The sequence below is a fragment of the Podarcis gaigeae genome (assembly GCF_964106915.1).
Source record: "Podarcis gaigeae genome assembly, chromosome: 18".
In the NCBI taxonomy this organism is placed as follows: Eukaryota; Metazoa; Chordata; class Lepidosauria; order Squamata; family Lacertidae; genus Podarcis; species Podarcis gaigeae.
The window spans coordinates 5,694,188-5,704,726 of NC_139696.1; the positions used below are offsets into that span (position 1 = coordinate 5,694,188).

The 10,539-nt window shown below is 47.6% G+C and overlaps 1 protein-coding gene across 4 annotated transcripts in view; it reads left to right on the forward strand.

The window, feature by feature from the left end:
- Window positions 1-10,539, forward strand: part of FBN3 (fibrillin 3) — a 171,759-nt gene that overhangs the window by 99,771 nt on the left and 61,449 nt on the right. For all 4 annotated transcript variants that reach the window (XM_083720127.1, XM_083720129.1, XM_083720130.1 and 1 more), the window contains 4 exons: window positions 1,189-1,314; window positions 3,156-3,281; window positions 7,718-7,840; window positions 9,238-9,360. In XM_083720127.1, the coding sequence (XP_083576253.1) occupies window positions 1,189-1,314; window positions 3,156-3,281; window positions 7,718-7,840; window positions 9,238-9,360 (498 nt within the window). The remainder of the gene's footprint in view (window positions 1-1,188; window positions 1,315-3,155; window positions 3,282-7,717; window positions 7,841-9,237; window positions 9,361-10,539) is intronic.

Here is a 10,539-nt window from a genome sequence, read left to right on the forward strand (position 1 = left end):
CCCTTTGGGCCCCTCTCAACTCTACGGTTCTGTGAATCTAAGATCGGAAGAACGAGGAAATTGTAGCGTTGGAAGGGCACCCCCTTGGTCATCTAGTCCAACCCCCCTGCAATGCAGGAATCTCAGCACATGGTCTCCCATCCAATTTGAAACCGCACCAGACCCTGCTTAGCTTCTCACACGTGCTAGCTGTTTTATTGACAGGCTGTCCCTTCCCTAGTTTGGATATTGTTTCATTTCAAACAATTTTATAAGTTGTGTGTCTTTGTTTCTTAATTTAATCCTTTTAAATTATGTTTTGTACAATTTGTGGTATTTTATGTATTGCAATTTGCTGCTTTTTTATTATAGATGAGCAATTCTTTATTGCAATAAGTGTAAACTGTCTAATTATTACTTGCCGGTGTTTAATTTCAGTATTTACTATTGGATTCAAATGCATTATTGCGTATTGCTTTATTTGGTATAAGTTGCTTATTTTATTTAAAAGTTATTGCGACTTTTTAAATATAGGATCTGATTGTCACTATTAATGTTTGATGTTTTATTATTGATTTTTTTTTGTGTTGGAAGCCACAAACTCTGGGGCAACTCAGCCAGATGGGCGGATAATAATAATCATCATCATCATCATCATCATCATCATCTGGTGCCTCCTCACTTCTGAGTGCTGCTTCCCCGAGGGCTTGTGCCTAGCATGGGGGTCATAGAACCCACCCCCTGCAAATCAAAGTGTTGGTGCTGACCTTTAAAGCCCTAAACGGCCTCAGTCCAGTATACCTGAAGGAGCGTCTCCACCCCCATCGTCCTGCCCGGACATTGAGGTCCAGCACCGAGGGCCTTCTGGCGGTTCCCTCCCTGCGAGAAGCCAAGTTACAGGGAACCAGGCAGGGGGCCTTCTCGGTGGTGGCACCCACCCTGTGGAACGCCCTCCCACCAGATGTCAAAGAGAACAACAACTACCAGACTTTGAGAAGACATCTGAAGGCAGCCCTGTTTAGGGAAGCTTTTAATGTTTGATGTATTACAGTATTTTAATATTTGTTTTGGAAGCCGCCCAGAGTGGCTGGGGAAGCCCTGCCAGATGGGCGGGGTATAAATAATAAATTATTATTATTATTATTATTATTATTATTATTATTATTATTAGGAAGGAGGAAAATCTGTTTCTCCCTGCCTCCTCTCCAGATATCGACGAATGTGAGGACAACCCAGATATCTGTGACGGCGGACAATGCACCAACATTCCGGGGGAATACCGCTGCCTTTGCTTTGACGGATTCATGGCCTCTTTGGACATGAAAACTTGCATCGGTAAGACCAGGCCCATTGGCCCATCCATCCTGTTAACAGAAAAATCTGAGGGCTCCCTTGGACAAAAAACAAAGACACCAACCAGGATTACTTGGAGCAAAACAGCAGCCTGTAGCCTTGGCCTTTATTGATCTGTTGCAACAGGGTGCTCCCCTCACTTGCAGGAGAGAGGAGGGACCCACAAAAATGATGTGCAAGGCCTTATAAAGACTTTTGAAATTGCCACCCTGTAGATCAAGACCACCCCCAGAAACATCATACATACATCACAGAAGGGGTGTAGCCTCAGACCACCCCTCAGATGCATCACACCTACATCACAGAAAAGGTGGTCTAAAACAGAAATTTGAATGTTGTTTTTCTCCTGTCGTTGTTTATCTCCTGTCTGGCAGGTTACTTGATCGGATACCCTGGGAAGCCTGGCCAGTCTTTTGTAATGATAAATACTTAGTTCCTGGGCCAGGTCACAGGCTCACACCTTATTCAAACACAGACATACCCTTAAGACAGGATTTGTGAAGGAAAAGACAATGGGGAGGTTTCCTGCTTTGACCTTGCAGAGAAAACATTTGCTCAGTTTAGGAATCAAAATGGTTCCAGGTCGGTCTTTCTGTGCTGATCTATGTACGTGCTTGGTTGGTACACTTATGAACATTACCATATATCTAAGACCATAAAATTCCTATCACAATCCCAATATTGTCTGCTCTGACTGACAGCTGCTGTCTGGGGTTCCAGGTGACAGTCTCTCCCAGACTTAACTGAATATGCCAGAAGCTGGGAGCTGTGGCTTACAGAACATGTGCTCCACCTCTGAACAACGTCCTTCCCCCGCAAAAATAAAGTGAGATTGTAATCCCCATATCTCTGGAGCAAAACCAGAGGAAGCATATTCCTTAAGTTTTTGCATCCGTTCTTCTTTCGCTGGGGCTTTTGCGGTTTACTTGCCGAAGATCCAGGACAAACCTTCCTACGTGACAAAGTTTGTAAGGGGGAGAGGAATAAAATAAATAAAAATGAAAAATATCCACAAAACAAAACACAACAATAAAGATAAGAGTGTAAAATAAGTTCAAGCATCGACAGAAGGAAGTCATATTTTAGTTTAAAATTTGTTATAAGTCAAGGTGGTGGGTGGGAAAGGGGGGGGAATGTTTGGTTTGGTCTGTAATTTTTTTATATATATTTCTGTATTTTTATTTATAATTCTTTTTTTACTTTTTGTTTCTTTTGTATTTTTTGTGGGGGGGTTGGTTTTTGGAAAATTAAAAAAAAAAAAATTAACATCCGGAATTTCCCCCAGACATCACTTTGATATCCCAGTAATGTCTGGGGAAATCGCAGATGTACGGTAGCCCTACAGTGATGGATTTAAGCATTTTCAATTTCTGCACATTAAATCATTATACAGTGGACACTCGGGTTGCGAACGTGATCCGTGCGGGATGCACGTTCGCAACCCGCAGCCGCGCGTCTGCGCACGCGCGGGTTGTGATTTGGCATTTCTGCGCATGCACAAAGCATGATTTAGCGCTTCTGCGCATTGCGCGAGCGCCAAAACCTGGAAGTAACCCGTTCCGGTACTTCTGGGCTTCGGCAGTCCGTAACCCAAAAAAAACTCAATATGACTGTACTTAACATAGCAGCGGCCCTTAGAGGTCTTTCCGTGCCGTACTCAAAGGTACTGGGGATTGAATCCTGAACCTTTTGCACACCAAATGTGCTCTGACAGGGAGCTTACAACCTCCCTGCTGCCTGGAGAAACGGCTGCTTGAAGTTTGGGGTGGGCACAGGCTTTGGAAGATGGGTTTTCTGAATACTTTCCCCCCTTCCCCTTGCAGACGTGAACGAGTGTGACCTAAACCCCAACATCTGTCTTCACGGAGAGTGCGAGAACACCAAAGGATCATTCATCTGCCATTGCCAGCTGGGCTACTTTGTCAAGAAGGGCACCACGGGTTGTACAGGTACGCAACCAGGTGTTCCTGGCTAAGCCCTGCTCTGCTTCTCCTTTGCCTTGGCAGGTGAGGCAGTGGAAGTGCTGGACCAGTTCCTTGCGTCCGTAACGGACTGGATGAGAGTGTTGTTCTGATCAACGTTGAATAAAGCTGTAAATATGCTCTCCTGGCTGAATCTTCCGTTGTGGAAACTCTGGAGCTCTTGAAATCTTTGCAGATGCTTGTTTTGGAAGTGACACCACGGATGGTACAAGCACTTCTGGAGTATGCTACATGTACAACCACTGTCTGTTTGAGCAGACGACAGTAAGCCTAAGTTCCTGTGAAGCAGAACTCAATGCTCTGCCATTTTCACTCATGGATTGTGAATGGTTGATGCAACTGTTTCAGGACATCAGAGTTTCTGTGAAATGTCCTATACAGGTGTATCAAGACAATAGATCCTGTTTGGCTTTGCTGAACTCAGAGAGTTGCAAGCAAAGAACCCAGTACTTGCAGATTAAGTTACACTGCGCAAGAGAGTATTCAGAAAGGACTCATTCAGGTGTCCTACATGCCAGGAAATGAAATTCCTGCTGATCTGTTGTCTAAGGTTGTTAACAGAGAACAACTTAAGGTTTATGTACAGAGGTTGCAGTTGGGTTGAACCACAGGTACTACAGGTTACACGGAAAGGGGGAAGATGTTAGGATATAGTTCTGTTCCACCTTAAAAGAGTCAGGGATGATTGTTGTGTGTCACATGCCTGTTTACTTCCTCCTTACTGGGAGTTTCCGTTTTGTATATACCGTATTTTTCGCCCTATAGATAGTGGAGCACGCTTCAGGATGCAGGCTGCTATCCGCAAGCCTGGGGAGCCCAGCAAGAACTCCCGCCGGGCTCCCCGGGCTTGTGGATATCTGCCCAAAGCCCGGGGCGCGCTCTGCTGCGCTCCCTGGGTTTCGGGCTGCAGGCTGCTGTCCACAAGCCTTGGGAGACTGGCGGGAAGTCGCACCAGGCTCCCAAGGCTTGCGGAGAGCTGCCCGAAGCCCAGGGCGCACTCTGCTGTGCTCCCCGGGTTTCGGGCTGCAGGCTGCTGTCCGCAAGCCTTGGGAGCCCGGCGCGACTGCCCGCGGGGCTCCCCAGGCTTGCGGATATCTGCCCAAAGCCCGGGCACACTCCGCTGCGCTCCCTGGGTTTCGGGCTGCAGGCTGCTGTCCGCAAGCCTGGGGAGCCCAGCAAGAACTCCCGCCGGGCTCCCCGGGCTTGTGGATATCTGCCCAAAGCCCGGGGCGCGCTCTGCTGCGCTCCCTGGGTTTCGGGCTGCAGGCTGCTGTCCACAAGCCTTGGGAGACTGGCGGGAAGTCGCACCAGGCTCCCAAGGCTTGCGGAGAGCTGCCCGAAGCCCAGGGCGCACTCTGCTGTGCTCCCCGGGTTTCGGGCTGCAGGCTGCTGTCCGCAAGCCTTGGGAGCCCGGCGCGAATGTCCGCGGGGCTCCCCAGGCTTGCGGATATCTGCCCAAAGCCCGGGCACACTCCGCTGCGCTCCCTGGGTTTCGGGCTGCAGGCTGCTGTCCGCAAGCCTGGGGAGCCCAGCAAGAACTCCCGCCGGGCTCCCCGGGCTTGTGGATAACTGCCCAAAGCCCGGGGCGCGCTCTGCTGCGCTCCCTGGGTTTCGGGCTGCAGGCTGCTGTCCACAAGCCTTGGGAGACTGGCGGGAAGTCGCACCAGGCTCCCAAGGCTTGCGGAGAGCTGCCCGAAGCCCAGGGCGCACTCTGCTGTGCTCCCCGGGTTTCGGGCTGCAGGCTGCTGTCCGCAAGCCTTGGGAGCCCGGCGCGACTGCCCGCGGGGCTCCCCAGGCTTGCGGATATCTGCCCAAAGCCCGGGCACACTCCGCTGCGCTCCCTGGGTTTCGGGCTGCAGGCTGCTGTCCGCAAGCCTGGGGAGCCCAGCAAGAACTCCCGCCGGGCTCCCCGGGCTTGTGGATATCTGCCCAAAGCCCGGGCGCACTCTGCTGCGCTCCCCAGGTTTCGGGCTGCAGGCTGCTGTCCGCAAGCCTTGGGAGCCCGGCGCGACTGCCCGCGGGGCTCCCCAGGCTTGCGGATATCTGCCCAAAGCCCGGGCACACTCCGCTGCGCTCCCTGGGTTTCGGGCTGCAGGCTGCTGTCCACAAGCCTTGGGAGACTGGCGGGAAGTCGCACCAGGCTCCCAAGGCTTGCGGAGAGCTGCCCGAAGCCCAGGGCGTGCTCCGCTGTGCTCCCCGGGTTTCGGGCTGCAGGCTACTGTCTGCAAGCCTTGGGAACCTGGCGCGACTGCCCGCGGGGCTCCCCAGGCTTGCGGATATCTGCCCGAAGCCCGGGCGCACTCTGCTGCGCTCCCCAGGTTTCGGGCTGCAGGCTGCTGTCCGCAAGCCTTGGGAGCCCGGCGCGACTTCCCGCCGGGCTCCCAAGGCTTGCGGAGAGCTGCCTGAAGCCTGGAGAGCGAGAGGGGTCGGTGCACACTGACCCCTCTCGCTCTCCAGGCTTCAGGGTAAGCCTGCATTCGCCCCATAGGATGCACACATTTCCCCTCCATTTTTGGAGGGGAAAAAGTGCGTCCTATAGGGCGAAAAATACGGTAGTTTTTGTTCTGGCTGTTTTCCTGGACACGGATGCAAGCAGTCATGTTTTTCCTTTGTTCTGATCAACGTCGAATAAAGCTGGGTGAATCTTCCATTGTGGAAACTCTGCAGAAAAGGTGTGCACGAGTCTCCGAATGTGCCTGAGGCTCGTGTCGCTGATTGACTGATGCTTTTCTACAGGAGACCGGGAGATTGTCCGGAGACGACATGGAGGCTGCCTGATGCCTTCGTCTCGCTGGCAGTATACCAACAGAAAGCCAGCAAACTGAAGCTCTATCCAGATAAAACAGAGGCACTGTTTGTGGGTGGTTCCCTAGACCAGATGGCTGGGAGATCGCCTGCTCTTGGTGGGGTTAAACTTCCTCTGAAGGAGCAGGTTCATAGCTTGGGGGTCCTCCTGGATGCTTTGCTGTCGCTCCAGGCTCAGGTGGCCTCAGTGGCACAAAACGCCTTCCATCAGCTTCGGCTGGTGGCCCAGCTACGCCCCTATCTGGACAGGGATGGCCTAACTACTGTTGCCTTTGCTCTGGTAACCTCAAGGTTAGATTACTACAATGCGTTATACTTAGGGCTGCCTCTGAAGACAGTTCAGAAATTTCAGCCGGTGCAGAATTCAGCAGCCAGGTTGCTCACTGAAGCAAGACAGTTTGAGCCTATTGCACCTATCCTGACCCGACTGCGCTGGCTGCCAAGGAGTTTCCGGGCCCAATTCAAAGTGCTGGTTTTTAGCTATAAAGCCTTAAACGGCTCAGGACCGCAACACCTCAAGGACCTCCTCTTTCCATATGAACCTACCCCTACCCTGAGATCATCTTCTGAGGCCCTTCTTCGTGTGTCCCCTCCTTAAGAGGTCCAGAGGGTGGCAACACGAGAATGGGGCCTTCTCTGCAGTGGCTCCCCGTCTGTGGAACGCTCTCCCCAGAGAAGTCCGTCTGGCGCCTTCATTATACACCTTTAGGCGCCAGGCAAAAAACATTCCTCTTCAACCAGACTTTTTAAAAAAATAAATAAAATCCTACTGTATGGACTTCCCCGGAGATCCGCCCCCCAAGGAGAAAGGGAAAAAAAGATGCACGAATCCAGTAAGGGATAAGGATGTGTGCAAGCAGAGGGGGCGTAGAAAGGACTTGAGAGCCTCAGATATTAGAACACCGGACTAATGGACAGGATACAATGGTGTAAGGACTGACATTATCCGAAACCAGGAAGAAGGGACATTGGTTAAAATTAGAATGAGAATTTACTTTTATAAATTACTTTATTTTTGGAATTAGTGTAATACTAATGAAATATTAAAAGGTGCTTGAAAGGAACCAATTGGTTTTAGCAGAAAGGTTGGAAGGAGTTAAGTTTAAATATGGTTTAAATTTTGAAATTTTAAGGTTTTGAAGGTGAGATAAGGTTAAAGAAGTTATTGGTAAACGGAACTGTAAAATTTTCAATGTTAATGATTTTGAAATGAAACGAAGTTCAAGTAATAAGGTAAAATAAGAACATGCAAGAATGGATTGACATTAGATGAAAATTTGAAGTTAGAACATATGATGATGAATTTAAGGGTCAATCAAGAGGGTATGAATTTGCTGAATTAATTTTTAAATGGAATACAAAAAAGGGAGGTGAGAGGAAGTCAGGAAAATAAGTAAATGATCATAAGAAATTGAAAAAAGGGATTTCTTTTTTTTTTCTTCTTTTTTATGTTAAACTTTTGGTTTTTGGTATATATTTTTTTGCTTTTTTCCTTTCTGTTAATTGTTATGTAACTTTTTTCTTGTTAAAATCTAATAAATATCATTTTTAAAAAATAATAAATAAAATCCACACTTTCCCTCCTTCTCCCCTTGCAGATATTGACGAGTGTGAAATCGGAGCTCACAATTGCGACATGCATGCCTCGTGCATCAACATCCCTGGGAGTTTTCGGTGTAAGTGCCGGACGGGCTGGCTCGGCGATGGGCTGAAATGCAACGGTGAGTTTTGCCATTTCTGCATATTCCATACATTTTTGTATCCATTCTTCCTTCAATGGGACTTCTGCTTCTTTACACATACATACATATATACATCATGCGAAAGGCTGGGCTGGATGAATCCCTAGCCAGAATTAAGATTGCCGGAAGAAATATCAACAACCTCAGATATGCAGATGACACAACCTTGATGGCAGAAAGTGAGGACGAATTAAAGAACCTTTTAATGAGGGTGAAAGGGGAGAGTGCAAAATATAGTTTGAAGCTCAACATCAAAAAAAAGAAGATCATGGCCACTGGTCCCATCACCTCCTGGCAAATAGAAGGGGAAGAAATGGAGGCAGAGAGAGATTTTACTTTCTTGGGCTCCATGATCACCGCAGATGGTGACAGCAGCCACGAAATTAAAAGATGCCTGCTTCTTGGGAGAAAAGCGATGACAAACCTAGACAGCATCTTAAAAAGCAGAGACATCACCTTGCCAACAAAGGTCCGTATAGTTAAAGCTCTGGTTTTCCCAGTAGTGATGTATGGAAGTGAGAGCTGGACCATAAAGGCTGGTCGCCGAAGAATTGATGCTTTTGAATTCTGGTGCTGGAGGAGACTCTTGAAAGTCCCATGGACTGCAAGAAGATCCAACCTCTCCATTCTGAAGGAAATCAGGCCTGAGTGCTCACTGGAAGGACAGATCCTGAAGCTGAGGCTCCAAGATTTTGGCCACCTCCTGAGAAGAGAAGACTCTCTGGGAAAGACCCTGATGTTGGGAAAGATGGAGGGCACAAGGAGAAGGGGACGACAGAGGACGAGATGGTGGGACAGTGTTCTGGAAGCTACCAGCATGAGTTTGACCAAACTGCAGGAGGCAGTGGAAGACAGGAGTGTCTGGCGTGCTCTGGTCCAGGGGGTCACGAAGAGTCGGACACAACTAAACAACTAAACAACAGCAACAACACACATACATACATACATACATACATACATACATACATACGGCATTAGGTTTAACCCCATTATCCAATTCTCACTAAGATCATCAACCCCTGTTGAGTCTGCACGTTAGGGAGCTTAATGACAGAATCCTGACACACAGAAATCCAGCATGTCAGGGAGAGGGACCGTAGGCCCACTGCTTTTTGTTTTGCACATGCTAGATTTCTGCGCACAGGGTTTTTGCAGCCTCAAGCTTGTGCAGAGTGCCTCGCTTTCCACCTCCAAACAGCACTTACAAATCAAACGTATCGCGTGCGGCAGGTTTCTGAGTTGGTTTACGGGAAAGGACCGTGTCTGTCCTTAGGGAAGAAAGCAACAAATTCAGGTGCGCCTACAAATGAGTTGGGAGATAAGCCTGAACTGCAGCGTTGCGTCAATGAGCCTGACGCTGTCTCCTTCCTTCCCAGACCTGGACGAATGTGCAACGGAGGCGCATAGCTGCAACCTCAACGCCAACTGCCTGAACACCCCAGGGTCTTATCGGTGCGCCTGCCGAGACGGTTTCAATGGGGATGGTTTCTCATGCTCAGGTAAGACAGCTGGGCTGGGGTTGGGAAGGAGCCTTGGAGCGCGGGTTTTTGCAGGATCCGTTCCCGCAGCAGCTGAACAGGGGCTTGCAGGAAAGAACTTGGCTGGAGAGTGTGCGACGAGCAATTCTTTATATATATATATATATAATAATTTATTTTTTAAATAATATTTATTAAAGTTTTAAATGTTACAAAAAGAGAAAGAGATAATTCCAAGTTAAACAAAAACTTAACAGCACATCACAATAAAGAAAGAAGAGAATAGGAAAAAAAGAAAGAGAAAAAATATATAAAAAACAGAAAAACAGAAACAATTAAAAAACACAACGAACCTTCCCATAACTTATCTTTCATTTACTTGTTTCCTTGACCTCCTCGCACCTCCCTTTTTTTGTATTCTAGTTTGGTTAGCTATTTCAGCAAATCCTTTCCATCTTTCCCAATTTTTATCCTATAATTTATCTTAATATAATGTAACTTTACCTTTCCTCCTGTCATCCATTAACAGTCTATTTTTACTTAATCCTTTATAATATTTCCGCTAAAGCCACATAACTTCATTCCAGCCTCCTTCTAACATTCCTTAATTTTACAATGTTTCTGTAAATAAACTTTAAATTTCTTCCAATCTTCTTCCACCGACTCTTCTCCCTGGTCTCGGATTCTGCCAGTCATTTCCGCCAGTTCCATAAAGTCCATCACCTTCATCTGCCATTCTTCCCGTATATATATAATAATTTTTATTAAGTTTTCCATTTTAACAATCCAATCAGATCACATTAAATATTCCAAATTATACAAATACGTATCATATAGTCCAAATATTTTGCCAAATTATAAATTTTTGTTGGGGCTTCCCATGCTTCAAGTTCAGTGGGGTCCAATCATCTTATGTTTCTACTGCCTCGAGTTTCCAATAGTTCCTTCTTTAAATCTTCCTGTTGTTATCCTTCCTTCTTTTGTGGCCTCTGAGCTGTTTCCACAGGCGAGTTGAAATGAACAATAATATACTTCTGTGTGAAATTTGTATGACTCTCCCTTTTTTTTTTTTGCAGCTGGTAAGTCTATTATTAGCAGTATATCCTCACACGCTGGTGTTTATGCCGAATCAATCCAAAAGTCCTCCTCTGGTGGCAGACGCCATCTTCTCTCAGTTCCGATGAAATAAAATCTAAGCAT